This window comes from Pelophylax lessonae, assembly GCF_965119305.1.
Source record: "Pelophylax lessonae genome assembly, chromosome: 12".
NCBI lineage: Eukaryota > Metazoa > Chordata > Amphibia > Anura > Ranidae > Pelophylax > Pelophylax lessonae.
The window spans coordinates 121,179,408-121,200,010 of NC_138779.1; the positions used below are offsets into that span (position 1 = coordinate 121,179,408).

Sequence of the window (20,603 nt, forward strand, 5' to 3'; positions counted from 1 at the left end):
CTGCAATCATCCACCCCTGTTGTCTTCCATGGACATCCAGGCCTTTTCATGTTGCTAAGCTCACCAGTGATTTATTGTAAACCGTGTATTATAAAAAATCATGTATTATTACACTTAGAGGCAACTCCTGTTCTCCTCTTTCTCTCTGCAGTATTGTGGGTCCCTCTGGATGGCTGCCACCGTTTGTATGGACTTTTGATTTACTGGACTTCTTAATCATTGTTGCCGCATTTTTTTTGTTTTATCCTCGTTCTTATATGTATATCCTGGATGCCTTTGGGTCTATATCATGGTCCTGAGCAATTGCGCTCTTTTTCTTGTGTTTGTTTTTAAGTGCCTTCTTCTTTCCTCAGAATGTACAAAACTGTTGATTTGGCCACTCCTAAAGTTGCCGTTGTTTGTTTCGTTTTTGAAACCTTACAATGGCCTGTTTCACTTGCATGGACAGCTCCTTTGAACGCATGATGTAGGTTCACAGAAATAGATTCCAAATGCAAATACCACACTTAGAATCAACTCCAGATTTTTTATCTGCTTAATTGAGGAATAAATAACAAAGGAGTAGCCCACACCTGGCCATGAAACAGCTTTTGATTCAATTGTCAAATTACTTTTGGTCCCTTGAAAAAATGGGGGTGGCTATTTTTAAGAGCTGTAATTCCTAAAACATTCCTCTGATTTGGATGTACATACCCTCAAATTAAACCGGAGGGTGTGCACTTTCAGCCCTTATTCATTATATAACTATAGCTTGAGTATAATGAAAAGTGGTTTCAAAACTTGGGCCAAGCAAACACTCGTCCAGCGCTCAGAATCGAGTCAAAATACACAATGAAATCTTTCAGTATGATAGTGTTAGTATTAACAAAGATAAATATTAACTGAATTAAATCAGAAATAAAGCAGCCACTGTGCATTTGCAAATACCAAAATGAAAAGTGTGACAGTCTTAACATATAAAATAATATAAAAGGTCAATCACACTCAGCAGCGCTAAAAGCACTATTCAGTCCACCTTAAAATGTTAGTCACCAACGGTGATCATATGTAAGATGATATATCACCATCAATCACCTAAGGCGTATACACATGTCTGGAATAATAAATCCACTCAATGCTCTCTTCAACATACAACTGATGTTATTATGTGATAGATGTTAATCTATCTGTGATAGATGCAAGTGATAGATTTTAATCCACGGTGTTCAAATAATGATCAATCCTGAAACATCCGCCACCTGACCACTTGTGCTCCCCCATTGGTATTGGACACTCACCAGAAACCTTATGAGACAGCGCCTTAAGACAGCCTTTACTTCTCTCCTCTCCACTGATGATATTAATCACTCCTCCTCCTCTGCATCATGTGAAGCATAAACCTCCCTGGGACAGATACTCCGTTTGATTTAACAGGTAAAGTCTATGGAATAAACAACTCCAACAGGGAAAAGACAAAAGAAAGGCAGGGGGCCAATCGCGTGATAACGTTTTGACACTTTATTTAGAATTAAACAATTATCCCGCTCCCCCTTGAAATAATCTGCTTACATAAAATTAGACTTGAATAAGTAAAAACAATGGCTTTGAACGCCCAGTCCCTCTCACTCTTGCATATGCCGCTACTCACGGCTGTGAACTGAGAGATCCGGATCGGGGAGTTGAGCGTCTAGGTAGCCATGGAGACCACGTACTCACACCCTGACGTATGTTTCGTCTACGGACTTCAACAGAGGACGTGAGCACGCGTGTCAGTCTCGCTCTTTAAATAAACAAACGTATTCTAGGTCCGCCCCTTTACCCCTCCCATTACAGGAAGCCGGTCCTACGTGACATTCCGCTAAAAAGCGCATACATAAGGGATAATGCACCCATGTATATTAAATATGAGACTTCCCAGAATACTTTATATGTTTGTTAACTAAATGCTATCCATGCATATGTTAAGCTAATTATCGAAGATCAAAAGATCCAAGATTATTCACTAGACTCACAGGCGACATCTAGAGGCCAAACCAAAAATTTTGGGTCAGTGAGACTTAAAATCAATCAAATACATCACATCATAAATATTCCTAAATGCAGTTAATAATACAATATAATCATTGCATTGCAATTAAAGTCTTAATTAATCACATATACAGAGTTCATCTTAAAATTTATCACCTATATTAAAATGTATCACATATATTCAAAAAATTTAAAAAAATAAAAATATATCACATATATTAAAAAAGAAGAAAATGGTGCATAGATGTGCCAAAATGCACCTCGTGCACTAATAATACTGGAGATAGTTCATTTTAAGCTCAAATAAGTCATTCGTTATGTTCTATCCATCCAAATTGCCCTAAACTCCTATGGCAATGTCACAGATGATCTAGACCTACAGAAATAAGTCTATATGGACATAAAAACAAATTTTATTTAGAAACCAGAATAGGATCGGTAGCAGTATCACTCTCAAACTGCAGCCACTGTCCAGATACTCATCAGATATCAAAGACCTCGTACCCAAATAGATTAGGTTTAATAATTGCTCAAAAAACAATTGAGATCAAAATCTATATTAAGTCCATTGGGCACGAGAGCATTAGTCGTGTAAATCCACTGGGTTTCTTTTTTTGATAAGTCCCTAACCCTATTAGATCCTCTCCAGGAAGAGGGTGTCTTCTCAATACCCCAAAACTTCAATCCTGAGGGATCCCTCCCGTGTTTTTCCCGAAAATGCAGGGGCACGCTGTGTTCCTTGAATCCGGTTCTGATTTTATAAATGTGTTCTGATATGCGTTTACTCAGTGTTTTTTTGGTGCGGCCTATATAAATTAAGCCGTATGGGCATTCCATTCCATAAACCACATGTGTAGATGCGCATGATATAAACTCTTTGATCTCAAATGTTTTCCCATTTGCATTTGACTTGGAGGAAGTCAATCCTCTATAGTGGGTATTGACCTGACGACAGGCCTTACATCTCTTACAGGAAAAGAAAACTGTCTTGTTCCAAAATAGTTTCGGTATTGGTGGTGGATCCAAAACTTTCTTACCTATTTTGTCCCCAATAGTTGGGGCCTTTCTGCATATAAAGACCGGGCTCTCCGGTAAAAATTCACCCAGAACCCTGTCCATCCTAAGAAAATTCCAATGTTTAGAAAACAGACTGACTAAACGATGGATGAAGTTCGGGTAAGATCTCAAGAAACATGTCTGATTAGCTAAGTGAAAACTATGGATGATAAACATCAATGGGGCTTTATAACTGACTATAATGTCCAGTATAAACAAATTTAAGATCTGTTTTCTAAACATTGGAATGTTCTTAGGATGGACTTAGGATGAATTTTTACCGGAGAGCACGGTCTTTATATACAGAAAGGCCCCAACTATTGGGGACAAAATAGTTAAGAAAGTTTTGGATCCACCACCAATACCGAAACTATTTTGGAACAAGACAGGTTTCTTTTCCTGTAAGAGATGTAAGGCCTGTCATCAGGTCAATACCCACTATAGAGGATTGACTTCCTTCAAGTCAAATGCAAATGGGAAAACATTTGAGATGAAAGAGTTTATATAATGCGCATCTACACATGTGGTTTATGGAATGGAATTGAGTCTTGACATGCGGCCTAATTTATATAGGCCGCACCAAAAGAACACTGAGTAAACGCATATCCGAACACATTTATAAAATCAGAACAACATTCAAAGAACACAGCGTGCCCCTGCATTTTTGGGAAAAACACGGGAGGGGTCCCTCAGGATTGAAGTTTTGGGGTATTGAGAAGACACTCTCTTCTTGGAAAAGATCTAATAGGGTCAGGGGCTTATCAAAAAAGAGACCCAATGGATTTATATGACTAATGCTCTCGTGCCCAATGGACGTAATATAGATTTGGATCTCATTTGTTTTTTGAGCAATTATTAAACCTAATCTATTTGGGTACGAGGTCTTTGATATCCGATGAGTATCTGCACAGTGGCTGCAGTTTGAGAGTAATACTACCGATCCTATTCTGGTTTCTAAATAAAATATCTTTTTATGTCCATATATACTTATTTATGTAGGTCTAGATCATCCGTGACATTGCCTTAGGAGTTTAGGGCAATTTGGATGGATAGAACATAACTAATGACGTATTTGAGCTTAAAATGAACTATCTCCAGTATTATTAGTGCACGGTGTGCGTTTTGGCACATATATGCACCATTATTAATTTTTTTTAATTTTTTGAATATATGTGATAAATTTTAATATAGGTAATACATTTTAAGATAAACTCTGTATATGTAATAAATTAAGAGTTTAATTGCAATGCAATGATTATATTGTATTATTAACTGCATTTAGGAATATTCATGATGTGATGTATGTGATTGATTTTAAGTCTCACTGACCCGAAATTTTTGGTTTGGCCTCTAGATGTCGCCTGTGAGTCTAGTGAATAATCTTGGATCTTTTGATCTTTGATAATTAGCTTAACATATGCATGGATAGCATTTAGTTAACAAACATATAAAGTATTCTGGGAAGTCTCATATTTAATATACATGGGTGCATTATCCCTTATGTATCCGCTTTTTAGCGGCATGTCACATAAGACCTGCTTCCTGTAATGGGAGGGGTAAATGAGCGGACCTAGAATATGTTTGTTTATTTAAAGAGCGAGACTAACACGCATGCTCACGCCCTCTGTTGAAGTCCATAGACGAAACTTACGTCAGGGTGTGAGTACGTGATCTCCATGGCTACCTAGACGCTCAACTCCCCGATCCGGATCTCTCAGTTCACAGCCGTGAGTAGCGGCATATGTAAGAGTGAGAGGGACTGGGCGTTCGGAGCAATTGTTGTTACTTATTCAAGTCTAATTTTATGTAAGCAGATTATTTCAAGGGGGAGCCGGATAATTGTGTAATTCTAAATAAAGTGTCAAAACGTTATCACCCAATTGGCCCCCTGCCTTTCTTTTGTCTTTTTCCTGTTGGAGTTGTTTATTCCATGGACTTCCCCTGTTAAATCAAACGGAGTATCTGTCCCAGGGAGGTTTATGCTTCACATGATGCAGAGGAGGAGGAGTGATTAATATCATCAGTGGAAAGGAGAGAAGTAAAGGCTGTCTTAAGGCGCTGTCTCATAAGTTTTCTGGTGAGTGTCCGATACCAATGGGGGAGCACAAGTGGTGAGGTGGGGGATTTTTCAGGATTGATCATTATTTGAACACCGTGGATTAACATCTATCACTTTCAATAATAAGGACATCAGTTGTATGTTAAAGAGAGCATTGAGTGGACTTATTATACCAGACATGTGTATACGCCAAGGTGATTGATGGTGATATATCATCTTACATATGATCACCGTTGGTGACTAACATTTCAAGGTCGATTGAATAGTGCTTTTAGTGCTGCTGAGTGCGATTGATTGACCTTTTATATTATTTTATATGTTAAGACTGCCACACTTTTCCTTTTAGTATAGCTTGAGTATGTTTTGGTAAATACCTGAAAAAAATAAAATTGTGTCCATGTCCAAATATATATGGACCTAACTGTATGTCTTTTTTCTCCAATTTCTATAGAAACTGCTGGAATATACCGCCCCCCCCGGTCTCCTATCAACCTTCCTTTCTCTCCTCTGAAATTTCCACAATAATTTTTGTTGACTTCATCAACCCTTTTAATACTAACACTTTTGCTATTTCTAAACTTCTCAGTCTAACCTCCTTTTTTGACCTGAAGCAACGGATACATGATTCTACTTAATCTGATGGTAACACCCTTGACATTGTATTTAAGCCCCGATTTCTACAACCGTTGCAAACAGATGACACCTGAATTCTCAAAAAACGTAGCTTTACTCTTGAATGTCTATGGCATAAGAATACATCTCCGAGTTATAAATCTGCCCTGGAAAAACACAATTCCTGCCTCCTCACTGCCAAACTTTCATTAACCCCCTCTCATCCACACCCTGTCAACTCTTCTCTACCTTTAAAGTGGTTGTAGACACTCGCATATACCCAGTGAAGTAAATAGCCACAGGTGATACACAGAAATAAAAACAAATCCTCCTACATAGGTTTTACTTGTTTAACTGCAGTTTTCTCTTCCCTACAACCCTTCAAAGTGATAAAATCCTTATGCATCTGTGAATAGTACATAGAAGGAATAGCTGATTGGAGGAACTGGACCCCCGTTCCACATAGGCAGAGGAATGAAGGGACATGCAGAGCTGTATTCTGAATTGACAAGCTCTGTGCTAATCTCCCTCACAGACACAAATTTTTAGCTCATGTTATCTCATGTTTCAGAAAACTTCTCATGTTGATAACAGAGGAACAAAGCACCAGAGAGAAACAACACTTAGAGCTTTGCAGAGAGACAAGTAAACACTACAGATATATGTACTTAGCTCAAATTCCATGACTGGGGTTTACAATCACTTTAACTCTCTACTTCATCCTCCACCCACTAACTCACTCACTTCTCAGAAAATTGCTAATCACTTAGCAAAAATAAGAATTATACAGTTTGTGATGAGATCTCCACTGTACAGATACCTCTCCCACCTAACACCCCATGCCCACAGGTAAACTCAGTACTTCCCTTATTTAAAACCTCTACTATAGATGAGGTTGCTTCTACCACCCACCTAACCAACTGCCCTCTGCACCCTCTGGCTCTATCCTACACTCTCTAACTTACATTTTCAATCTTGCCCTCTCTTCTGGCATCTTCCCCAACTCTTTAAAACATACTCTAGTCACCCACATACTTAAAAAGCCCTCATTGGGCCTGCCAATCTTAACTACCTATGCCCCATCTCCTTGCTCCCCTTTTCCTTCAAACCCTTTGAACATCTCAGTGACCACCTCTGAGAATAACCTTATTGATCTCCTTCAGTCTAGATTTCGTCCTCAACACTCCACAGAAACTGCTCTTCTACAACTCACAAACGATTTACCAACAGCTAAAACCAATGGACACTATTCTGTCCACCACCTCCTATACAAAAAATATTACTCCTTTGGTCTCCATGACTGTACTCTTCATTGGTTCTCATCCTACCTATCCCACTGCACCTACAATTACACTTACTCCTCTCCTCTTTTTCTGTCAGGGTCCCCCAAGGTTCTTGTCTTGGACTTCTTCTATTCTCAATCTACACCTCTTCCCTGTGTCAGCTGACAGCCTCCCATGGCTTTCAATAACATTTTCATGCTGACAATACCCAGATCTATCTCTCTACCCCTCAGCTCACTCCATTAGTATCCTCATGCATCACTAATTTACTAACAGAGGTGTCAGTCTGGATGTCATGCCACTTCCTCGTAACCAATCTATCCAAACTGAGCTCACCCCTCCTAGCCAGTGATACCACAAAGCTTCTTATTCACTCCCTGGTTATCTCTCTATAAAAACAAAAAAAATAATAAATCAAAATCCTGTTGATTAAAGACAATAAATTATTTTTGTCCACCTTCCACAGGGACAACATGTAAAACATTTCACATACCTCTGATGGAAGGTCAAGAATGGCTTCATCTTTCCTCTCAAAGCAGAAAAAAATGTGTACAGCTCTAGCCAATCACTTAATAACATATGAACCCTGTAATATTTTTTTCCCCTATTCCAAATATAAATTTGGTTTTCATCAGTCTAATAGACCTCTGTGCAATTTTTTATCTCGTCCTAAGGCTCCTTATAGCCTGTCCCATTAGTTTAACTACTTCCCGACCGCCCGCTGCAGTTTTACTGCGGCAGGCTGTCCCTCCTGCACGAACCGACGTAGCTCTATGTCGGTCGCGCGCCTGCAGCTAGGGGGCGAGCGCGCGCTGCCGCCAGCACCCCTGCCCTCACTCGGCAGCGGGGACTCCCGGCTGAGAGAGAAGGACGGTTAGCTATTGTAAACACAGCTGACTGTTCTTCTCTCTGGAATGATTACAGAGCACCTGTGATCCTTCTATTTAGGATCACAGGTCTCTGTGATAATTTCAAAAGCCCAACCCCTATACAGTTAGAAACATTCCACTAGTTACACATTTATCCCCTTGATCACCCACTGTGTTAACCCCTTCCCTGCCAGTGTTATTATTACAGTAACAGCTCTCCGTTGAAGTCCTCTAACGAAACGCGTTAGGGCGGTCACTTGCGCGGTCACCCAGGCAACGGTACATTGTGCGGCAGCTTTGGTAAAGATCGGGAACTTCCGGAACGCTGACGAGCGGACGGAGGACCGGTAAGCGGCCGGCAGAGCCCGTGGTGCTGATATCATTTGATTATATGCTTGTTTTGATCTTTTTGATGTGAGTGTAATGGGTGAGGGGGGGGGGGGAGAATTGAATAAAGAAGTGCATTTTGTATCTGGCGGTACTTCTCTATGTGCTTTTTTTACTCCCTCCCATGCACTGCGTCTATGAGGTTATCACAGCCATGATTAGGGCTCTCAGAGCTCTAGTAGTTGGATGGTCCGGACGTGATTGAAATATCTTTGCAAGCTCATATTGCAGTGGGATCTGGTAGGCGTGTTTACCTTGGGTGATTCACACGTGGTGAGGTGAAGGGACACAGTGACAGCTTATGTTTCACACTGGAGATATATCCCTCACTGGGACCCCGCAAGAACTCTGTTTGTGACGGACTTTTCCACCATTGGACTTTTCTCTTTTTTATATGTAATACATGTGATTTTAGAGATATTTATTTGGACTGAGTTTTACTATGGTCATAGCGCTGCTTGTGTATATTGATTAAGATTCTTCATGATTGATATGCGCCTTTCATTTATTAGTTTTATTTAGGCGGCAGCTTTTTGAGTCAAATTGTTTGTGTGACGGTGCACACCAACCTATTGGTAGTGCAGAGCGCTGGGTGATTGAGTTTTAAGCTTTGCTTGGTTCTCAGTCCTTCTTTTTAGAAATGAATGTCACAAACTTAAATCAGAGACACTGCACCCCCAATTGCCAGGATATGTGACATCAAATAATTGTATAAATGTGTGAGTGCGCTGTCTCTTTAAAATCACAAGTTCAATGAGTATAAATTATACAATACATTTAGTGCAACAATACAGTGGTTGATGTGCCAACTCAAAACATGCAAAAAGTCCACTTCAGCAACAAATGTGAAGATACATAAAATCTTGTGATGTGTGGGCTTTATTTGCCAGCAATCCTAATAGTGCCTGTGCTCTTTCACCAACATAAACTCTATCTGCTTACAGGAACATTGGACCCCCAAAAATGAAAGAGGTCTAAAGTGCTTAGAGGTAAACTCAGCCCAGCGATCACCCAGTCACATCACTACAAAAACAGACAACTTTTTTTTCCTCTCTAGTCTCCAGGAGTGTGATAGTTAACTGCTGCAGGTTGTGGAAGTCATATCCTTAAAACATGCCCCAAAATACCACAAAAGAGGATCCATAGTGCATTATCACCACCAAACAAACTGTTGTTTATCAAATAAATATATACTCACAAAAGGAGATAATATAATCACATATAACAATCCGACATGCTACCTGTCCCTATGTGCATGCATTAAATTGTCAGTGCTAAAGCCCCTCCCCCGCAAAATAAATCATTAAAGTTTACCTTAAATGCAAGTATACATAACCTTATCTTAGCTTCATGGGCATACTAAAGGGTATACTAAAGGGAACCCCATAGCAACCAGGTTCCTGAATCCTTGGTCCTAGTCATACGCTCTCTAAGTGGAACACCTGGTGTTATCACTTCCACCATCCAGATAATATTTTTTGTTATTACACTAAAAAAGATGTCGGAACCATACTGCTGGTACAGAAGAACAAATATGATTTCTTGATAATGTATATATCAGTGCACAGAAAAAAATGTTTTCAATGTCCCCACCCTAGACAAGTCCAAATACAAATCCAATTCTATATATTAATCCAAGATCAAAGTAATAGGTTACTAAAAAGTTGTTGTATTTTATTCAATTTTAGATGTATTTTAGATGTTTTAGGGGGGGGGGGGTTGTTATTAAAGATATGGTAAATATGTGTTTTATGTAACCGGTTTATAAGGTTGACCTCTTGGGAATATTTAGTAAAGAAAAGATTGCTCTTTGGAGAAAACATGCTCACACACGGAACCAAAATGGCAGATATACATAAAAATAAGGATAGAAATAGACTATAAAAGATTTCTTTTTTTTTTTTGGGCATCTTCGACATTGATTGTAAACTTTGATGGAAAGAGTATGGGTGAGGAATATATGATACGTCGGCTGAAATTTTTGAATTTGGTAATAGTAGTTGGGACAAAGGGAGTGACGAGCACTAAGAGCACTGGGTGATTTTTAGCACTAATACAATTACATATTGTGAGCACAACAATATTTCATTGATGATTGAGAAGCTATTGAAGCATACTACATTATAAGGTGGAAGGTGATGAAATAAGGAGAAGAAAAGCTTGATTAATTCATTCATCAGGCTTCATTTGACTCATATATGTTAAGGGGCTTTAGATCTGGTGAGAGTTCATAAGACCCTACAGACTTTGATCTTCAATTGATATATTTTAGTGCTGGTTCAGATTTGTATTTAAATATGCTTTGTTGTTTGTGTAAATTATTACCTTACGTTTATAGTAATCCTGAATTCACATCTTGGACCTAGCTTTGGAAATAAGTTTGAACTTAGATCATTATTATAATATTACTATGCAATTTTGATTGAAATTCAACCCTTTTTTCCAATGTTCCAGAAGCTTGTTGCCAATACATATAAACAAAGTACTTTCCATTTGTGATATAATGGTGTAATAACTAGGGTAAGTTAGCTGCTGTTTTAAAGAGGTTTGTAACAAAAAAGAACCGTGTAGTGTAATTGTTGCGAACAAGCAAACTAAACAAACAAAAAATAAAATTAACATAATGCATGTGTACCTGGTGCATTGTCAGGTGGCCACCTTACCTGCTGGATCCAGCTGAAAATTAATAAGAAAAATAATGTGCTACTATTTAAAGATGTTACAATATTCTACAGGATTCTCAAAGTTGGTGCCATAAACATTAAAAAGTTATCCCTGAGATTTTAAACTGAAAACAGATCTTTACAAAAGGTCCTAATATAGTCATGCAACCCTGACTTAACTATAAAAATTGTTAGCACCCATAAGAGATCCCTCATGGTCTCTGTATTTTTGACCAGTTTAAAGAAAGTGATTCATTAAATGCACTGATGGTCTGACTGCAGAATCCAGGGAACACTATGTGGTCTAAACCAGATAACTGAAAATAGCTTTAGACTTAGGGTCAAGACAGGAAGAACAATTACCCTACAATCTACATTCACACGGGTATGCACTATACCTTTTGCAACAAATAGCCACCATATTAGCATATCGCAATTGTTTGTACACTGCTTATTGGAATCACACAGCACATACCAAATGCATGTATGGTCTCCTTGCCATCCAGCCTGTTATTGCTAATGAACATTTGGTCCTTATTTGTTAGAACAAATGTTGCATTGAAGTATAAATAAATGCATTTTATCTTTTTAGATGTGGATATAGTAGTGAGAGGTTGGGACCACTGTAAGGGTTTTATTGATTTCTGTGTTCTCTGTGGAAGGGAACTCTCTTTAATTGTCCTAACCACCAATATCACAGAAATGAAAGTGGTAAATCAACATTTTGTCACATTAGAAAGCTATCCTCCCATTTCCTGTTGAATCAACAAGACAGAAAGTACAGGGAACTCTTATTAATGATACGCAGAAAAAAAAACTGACAGTGGGGTGGCTACATAACTGCTATATTTTACCCACCTGAAAGAGGTAATGATGTAATGAATAGCTGTATTCCTAAATGGTAAAGGTCTTATGGCAATGGAACAGTCTTAAAAGAACTGAAAATTCTCCTAAACTGCTGTCGGTGCTGTCTTTGCTTTGTAAAACTGTAGCTCCTCTCTTTTGCTCCTAGTCCTGTTGCATTTTACTTTTCTGCATACTTTCCCCCCATTTCCCCCTCCTGCTGATCTTATTCCTTCCAGTGTTTTATGAAATGCCTTTATTCTGTTTTATTTTGCTACCCTTTTGAAGATTTAGCTTCCTTTTTCTTTTTTGTATTGCACCCTTCATGTGAAACATTCCCCTCACCATCTTAAACAGCCCCTCCTTTGCCCAGGAGCTTGTCATACTTCAAACCTGGAAATTGCCAATTCCACCATTGGAATCTTGTGTGTGTGCCTTATATATATGGCACACCAGCAATCCCACTGCTCAACCCGTCTGCTGAAGGCTTCTTCGGAAATCATTCATCAGTTGTGGATCCCATTTTGTTTTATATGGTCTGTTTTGCCCTTGTGGGCTATTATATGCGGGTCAGACCTCCAGATTTGGGGAGAATAGGCACAGTATTCTCAAGGCAAGCGGTAAACATTCTCTTCCCCAACATTTCCAAGAACATTATGGAAAGAAATCATTGGGCTTAAGGCTTTTTGGCATTGAGGCCATTATGTTAGATCCAGATTTAGGCAGACGCTATCAAACGCTCTAGAGAAACATTCTGGATCTACCAGTTGGGGGTTTTTTCTCCCTCTGGCCTCAATGAAGATTTGGAGGTCCACTCAGTAGTCTGATTATTGCCGTCTCATGAGGTTGGCTGTTTTTGCCTGTATGCTGAGAGTTTTTTTTAGCTCCCCTGTTTTATTGCACCTTTTGCTATTTCGGAGCATTCCTATATTTATATTTTTATGTTTTAGTTACTTCTAGAGGTTTTCAGTACCTTTTAAGTCCAGTGCACATTAGCAGGTTTATTTTGACTCGCATGCCTAGCCCTTTTATAGCCTTTTTAATTATACTATTATTAGTAAATGGAGTTAGATTACTACCTATATACAAACATAGTCAAACATTCAATCAATATGTGGGTACTTAAGTAGTCTTTATGCTGGGGAATAATTGTACTAAGGCAATAAGCATGTCTGGATATAAATATATTATATTTCATTATCTTTTATTGCTCTTTTTTCTATTGATTTATTATTCACATTATTTTTAGTATAGGGGTTTGTCTGTGATTTAGGTGTTTGGGCCTTTCTGGACACTGACATTGGCATGGAGTGTTATGCCTTTTTATGTTCTGCCTTTTAGAGGTTCTGACTGCCACTGTTCATCTTTGGACTACATGTTGACCACTGACCAGCTCCACTGAATTGGCTTATCATCTGGTAGCTACCTAGGAAGTGCATGCCATTAATTTTATTTTGTAAATTTTAAATTGTTCTACATGTTGTTATTTTTTTTCTGCATTGTGTAATTTTTCATGCCAGGGTACATTTGTGTCATTGTTTGGAGTGTGCCTGGATGCCTTGTGTCCGGTTGGCACTGTGTCTGCTTTTGTTCGGATTCACACAATGACAAAGATGCGTCTCCTACTCAGGCGGTCCTGGGAGCTGTCATTGATAGGTATACGTTCCACTAGTGCGGGGTCTTCTATCTTTCTGCTCAGCATGCGTTCCATCAGCAGACACACTCTGCTTTCATGGGCGGCCATTTGATTGGAATGGTGCTTCCTGGCGGGGACTGACAGGTTGAGAACCATAAGCCTTTTGCAGAACTCCCTTGCATTCTCCGTATCTTTGAGTGTACTTATATTGGAGCACATGGCGTACCTGATGGTATTATTGGTGTGTATGTGTTTTGGTGCTCATGCAGTCCATTGATTTCTGATGGAGAATTGGTTTATAGCCACCTCAGTAAGTTTTCATTTTTTATGTTTTATTTTTACATATTTCCAAGACATATAATCAACATCATTATTATTATTATTATTATCATCATTATTATCATTATCTATTTTTTTTTTCTTTTTTAAAGGATGGTCCTGGATGATCCCCTTGATTAGCCCCAATCCTCTCATTGTTCTTTATTTGGGTGTGGAGTTCCATCTTTGTCCCCACCCCTGTTATTGGGGGTGGGTTAATAGAGGGTGTTTACTACTTGTATGTGTATATATAAAAGTTGGAACACATGAGCGTAGGCTAGCTCTGAGTAAGTGGGGCTGTCAGTTGAAATGCGTTAGCTGTGTCTACTTGACATGCGTCCATTGTGGATTGTATTCTGTGCTTGTGAATATTCTCGCCTTGTGAGTATAATGAATTATTTTTATGCTATTCATTAAAAATCTTTATGGTAATGCATTAGGTTGGTGCGCCTTATTTTTATTTTTCATTTTCAATTTGGTGTTTCTGCACCCAAAATGGCACCAAAGCTGCTGTGCATCCATTGGTGATCACAGTCATGGATTACTCCAGGTGGTCCCATCTGGTAGTTCATGGTGGAAATTTTCCATCCATCCATCCAGGTCTCTTTGAAGATTAAGCCGGGGCACACATAGGATCGGGAGGAAGATCCGCCTCACACCGCCCTCATACATCGCTGGATCCCGGTGACAAGTTAAGTAACCCCTCTACCAGAATCCAGCGATCTTCCTAGCGGTACCCCGAGTGTGGCTCGGAGTTACCACTTTTGGCACTGAAATTTAACCCTGAGCCACACTCGGGAATACCGCTAGGAAGGTAAAGTATTAAAGTGAATCTGCTATACATTCTAAATTGTTTAAACTAGCTGTTTTGTCAATGAGCAGGCACCGCAAGGTAGATGCTATTCTTCCGGCTGTCCAGAAAGGCGTCCTTAAAATTGCTTTCAGTTTGCTTGTGAAATCTTGATCTTGATCTGGTCCCAAGCCTCACCCAACTATCAGCCTACTGACCAATGGGAGTGCTTTGTTGACCAGTAAGGGTGATGTCACTAGACAGGGAGCCAGAGACAGAGTTTAGTATCAAGAGTTAGGCCCAAAGTGGAGGCCTAGCTGTCAAAGTAACAGAAATCTCTGAGAGGCGTAAAGCTACTTGCCATTATGCAGCACTTTTAGGTTAAACTATATTGAATAGATGACAGGTATATTTAATAAATAAAGCTATGCTAATTTTAATCCTCTGACAGAGCCTAAGGGGGTGCTTTTAAGTTCAACCATTACATCCAGCATCAGCAAAGTGGATATGAGAAACTCAGCTTTTTTCAGCGCTACCAACTAAGAATCAAGTAGCAATTTATGAAACACACAAGGTGACACGTTTCTAAGTTTCTCACTGTGAGTTTTGGCTAATGTGTCTCATTAGTGTAAAACAGCATGAGTCTTAAGTTAAGTCAACCATACTAAGAAGTAATTTCACAGAAAAGTTCTTCATTACCTCTGACATCTCTAACAATTAAAAAGTTCTACCCATGCCATATTTAACAAGAAACAATATCTATACATGGGATTTTTTCTGCAAAGGATCGAGATTTACATTTTACCTGCACATAATAATATTATTATACAGGATTTATATAGTGCTGACTGTTTTACACAATAAAAAAAGACTGTACAGTTACAATACAATAAAACAAAGGAGGATTAGGAAAGCCCTGCTCGTGAGAGCTTGCAAACTAAAGAATGGCGAGTTCTTTTCTATAAATTTTCTTTGCATGTATAACTACTCAACCAGACTGATACTAGGCCAGATATAAAGAAGTGAGGATTTTCAATGTAGCCATGCCCCAAATTCATATAAAGGTATATGTATAAATGAATGATTATCATGCAATACTGTCTCAACATTCAACTCAAATAGGTCTCAACATCTGGATTTGCATGTCTGAATTATAAAAGTAGTTCACAGTTAAATTTATGGTACCTCCTGAAATCCTATCCTGGTATATTGCAGAATCTTGAGATCATAGTTTGACCTTTGACCTTTGCTATTGAATTCCACATGTCCGGTAAGACCTTCCAACTCTACCTGTGCAAGAGAAAGCCAATCACAGAAAGCCACAAGCAACTCTAATTCTTTAGTTCACAAATATGAGCTATATTAACCAATAACATGTATTCAAAATTCAGTACGTATATGTAATAAATAGTATAAGTGTTAATTTGGTCAAAGAAAATATTTTTGCCATCATTTTCGTCAGCTGCATGTTTTCAGTGGCGAAAAGTAAATGAAAATCACTTCTAATTTACGCCAACGAATGAAAGTAGAACAAAAATGTGAGGGAGGGACATTTACCCATCTGAACTTCCGCTTTCCTCAGAACTCCGTCAGTCTGTTAAAGCCCCATCCCTCTTACAAGCTGTATTGGCTGAGAGATTGAGGCTCCTCTGTCTGCCTGCTGCCTGGGAGTTCTGGAACAATGCCCTGCAACCACGTGGCGAGTGTTTCCACTCCCAGCAAGGTAGCAGTGCTTAGAACTAAGTAAAATAACAGCCTCCCAGACTAGTTCTCTGCCCTGTGCACTCCCTCACTACTATTTACTTCCCCATAACCACTACATGTTATTAGGTTTTTACTCAAGGAGTATATAATGATTTTGGAAATTCTAGAGAACTGCTTAATAATGCATTACAATTTAACTAAACCCATTAGATTTTAGTCGACTAAAATGTACTGAAGAATTTAGTTGACTAAAATATACTGGAGAATTTAGTCAACTAAAATACGATTCAGATGACTAAAATACGACTAAAATTAAAATGGCATTTTAGGCAAATTGGTGAAAGTCCGTTGGCTCACTGAATAGATCATACATCAGCCACATCCCTAGTACAGCAATAGTTAAAAGGTATGATTGGGAGTGTTTCCTGGGCTAATCAGTAAACCACAGGCTACACCCCAAAACAGATGGGATTTTCAAGGGCTGTAGTATATCTAGATAAATAGGAACACAAGCATATTGTAAAATTGATAAATTTATTAAAGTTTAACAAAAAATCATATAGAAAAATAGTTAAAATCATTGCAAGATGATATACATTCATTTGATGGACAACAAAAGAATACAGAGTAATGGATATACAGTCCTACATGTTTCGCCGAGGTGTTTTAATCCCTCATATAGTGGCTTCTTCAGGGACCGATTTAGATAATCCATACAAGATTCATATTATGTCAAAATGAGTAACATCTGCCGAGTGAGACACAAAAAATGGCTTCTGGTTCTTTATCTGGTGGTGTCTGTCAAGCATTGTAGCCTTGTGACTGCCTTTGGATGCCGTTTTTTGTGTTTCACTCGGCAGATGTTACTCATTAACTATTTTTCTATATGATTTTTTTGTTATACTTTAATAAATTTATCAATTTTACAATATGCTTGTGTTCCTATTTATCTAGATCATACTACAGCCCTTAAAAATTCCATCTGTTTTGGGGTGTAGCATGTGGTTTACTGATTAGCCCAGGAAACACTCCCAATAATACCTTTTAACTAAAATGGTATTTTAGTTACTAGACTATAACTAAAAGTAAATCTAAATTTGACAGAAAAATGAACACTGTAGTACAATGTATAATAAATAACTATTGTATATATAAAAAAGCTTTCGTGCTATACCTATAGCTCAGAACGCCATGCTACAAAACTAAATGATATAGGAGGCAGCTAAACACCAGTATGCATTCAACTACCTGGGCAAATGCAATTATTATATACTACCTTCAAGGGTGCATCGCTCTTCTTCAATACGATACAGTAGGGGTATAGATTAATGAATATATAAAGTTTATCAGTGATCAAAATAATATTAATTAAATAAAATACAATAACCATTTTATACACAAATATATATAAATTTATTAAAGTGAGTCCATCTTTCAGTGCCAGTCCACAAAGATATATATGTATGAAATCTGTGAATCACGTAATCCCATACACCAAAAATAAATCCTGTGTGTACCGGCCTTTGTTCACCACGGTGCCCTTCACCACACCTAAGGGTGCCTTCTCCCCTGCTTTGGTGGACCCCACTACTAAGGGTGGGCAAGCGGTTTGGCCCGAGCATGAGTTCGGGCTGAACATTGGCTGTTCGCCTGTTCGATGAACACCTAAATTATCGGGGAGTTTGACTGTTTGTTCTGCCCGTCGAAAGACCACAATACACACTGTGCCACCGCACAGTTTATTGGAAGCCCTGATTGGCTAAAGCAATATAAGGTTTGCCCAAATTAGGTCACAGAGCACTATCAGAGCCATGATTGGAGAAAGTAATAATGATTATATCAGAGCATGGCTCATCGCTCTTAGTCCTGCCATACACTATAAAGGTATTCTTTCAATAGCGGCCATTTGTAGTGTGATTTTAGTGTGGAGAGAGATAGAACAGGGCTCTGTTCAGTGCTACTAATAAGTTAGTGTGCTATAGTGTGCTATTCTGATTCTATTTTCAGTGTAGAATATCAGCTTAGTGTGACTGTAGTGATCGTTCAGTCACTGTGAGTGTAGTGACCATTCATTTTTTATTTAATGTCACTTTAGTGTGAATCTAATAATAGTTTGAGTGTAGTAATCATTCATTCTTACTATAGTGTCATATTAGTGGGAATCTAGTGATAGTTCAGTTAGTGTGAGTGTAGTGACCATTCATTTTTACATTAGTGTCAGTTTATTTTTTCAGGGCAGGTTTACTGGAGTATAGTTCAGTGCATTGGTACAGTTCAGTGCGTTAGTGCACGTTTAACACAGTACATTTCAGTGCGTTAATGCGCATTTAACGCAGTATATTTCAGTGCATTACTGCACGTTTAACGCAGTATATTTCTGTTCGTTACTGCACGTTTAACACTGTATACATTTCTGCATTAGTGCATGTTTAATGCAGTATATTTTTGTGTGTTAGTGCACATTTAACGCAGTATATTTAAGTGCGTTACGTGCCATTTCACACAGTATTTTCATGCTGTTTAACGCAGTACATTTCAGTGCGTTGGTGCACATTTTAGTGCACATTTAATGCAGTATATTTCAGTGCGTTACGTGCCGTTTAAAGCAGTATACCCCTGGGTTACTGGGTCATGAGAATAGACCACTGGCCAGAACTTGCCCAGTATGCAATTAAGCTGCTGGGCTGCCCTGCATTCAGCGTGCTTTCCGAACAGGCATTCAGTGCTACTGGAGGATTTGTTACTGATAATAGAACGCGTCTGTCCACAGACTTTATGGATCGTCTGACATTTATCAAAATGATTTAGTCCTGGATTACCAGCAGCTATGAAGTCCCTGATGCCGATGTCGCTGATTAAGAGTTTTTTGGATGTGGAATCGCTGGAAGACTTCTAGGCTGCATAGCCTTGTGGGTGTTGATTTCATCTGAAAGAATTTATAGTGTGTAGATTTCCTAGGCACAATTAACACCCAAAGACCAATTTTGACAGGTGCATATAATTTAAAATTTTGACAGCAAGGCCAATTCTTGCTTTCATCAAGAGTATCTCTATAGGGTTACAGTGTAAAGGCACTTCCGACACTTAAAGATAAATTTTTCCGCACCTGTTCACATCTGAGCGATTTGTCACCTGAAGCACAATGCCTGAAACTCACACAAGTACACAAGCTTTTTTTTTTGGCAGATTACAAGCGCTTCTGGGCAGATATCAATGCCTGCCTCCAAACACCTGCAAAAATTGCCCGAAAATTGACATAAAAAATGCCTGGAATAACGCCCCCAAAAAAATGCCTGAAAACGATACGCTCAGGTGTGAATGAAGTCTAATAGTTATTGTATTTTATTTTCGCTCCTTTCCTAGGGTGATAGCGTAGCTCTTCCATAGGTACAGCTCAGTTGGTGAGTGCTGTCACCTTAAGATTCACCAAAACATTATTGGCAGGATCACCAGGTGAAATAAAAAGAAAATAATCTGAAAAAAGAAAACCAATGCAGCCACCACACCTGGACTGGTAAGCTGCAATATTTAATATTTTTGTTCTTGTTCACTTTAAAAACAACAGGCAGTTTTAGGAGGCAAGAGGTGGTGTGCTAAGCTGACACATAGACAACATTGTCTCAGTGACTCAATCAAGTGTCCTTTACATGAATTATTAAAGTGGGAAAACATTTCAGCATACTGGTGGGTGTCTTGGCCCATGCTACGAATTTTAACACCCAGGAAATGTTTTATTTCCTATAAATATATATGTTTTAATAAGTAATACATTGGACAATATAAGTCTCAAATATTTAGCATAACAAATGATACACTTGTATAAAAGATGATTTTTAATTATATAAACATTTTGAGCCTTGTCAATTAGCTACTCTGCCTTTCCCCCAAATATTGCTCCTTTCTTTTAATTTACAGAATATATTTAAGGAATGAAAATCTCTCATCCTTACTCACCATTCTCAGGTAGTTCATAAGGCTAGTACCATGTTGCCATATTTGTGCGGACCCACATGACAGTGGTTTAACACCAATTTCCTGACTTCGGTTTAATTCCTGCACTGCACTCACAACACCATAAACAGCATCAAACATCAAAGCAGCAGAAAGCTGTAAAAAAAAAGTGATTATTTATTTATGTAACAATGTGAAAGAAAACTAAATACTAAACACTTTTGAAGGGCACCTATCATATCCAAAATCTATGAGCAGCTATTGTTAACTTGTTTTTAAAGCTCTAAGCTCCAAAGTATTCTTCCTTATTTTACTTCATCTCCTAATAAGTCATGGTCTTGAAACAATATGCAGGCAGAAATGTCATTGCTCTTGCCACTGCAGTAAAGAGGCAAGAAAGAGGATAAAATGTACAGTTAAAAACA

At 38.5% G+C, this 20,603-nt stretch overlaps 1 protein-coding gene across 2 annotated transcripts in view; it reads right to left on the reverse strand.

The window, feature by feature from the left end:
- Positions 1 to 20,603, reverse strand: part of GRIK4 (glutamate ionotropic receptor kainate type subunit 4) — a 665,019-nt gene that overhangs the window by 76,142 nt on the left and 568,274 nt on the right. For both annotated transcript variants that reach the window (XM_082273781.1, XM_082273780.1), the window contains exons 10-11: positions 20,182 to 20,334; positions 15,709 to 15,813 (exon numbers count right to left, since the gene is read on the reverse strand). In XM_082273781.1, coding sequence (XP_082129907.1) covers positions 15,709 to 15,813; positions 20,182 to 20,334 — 258 coding nt within the window. The remainder of the gene's footprint in view (positions 1 to 15,708; positions 15,814 to 20,181; positions 20,335 to 20,603) is intronic.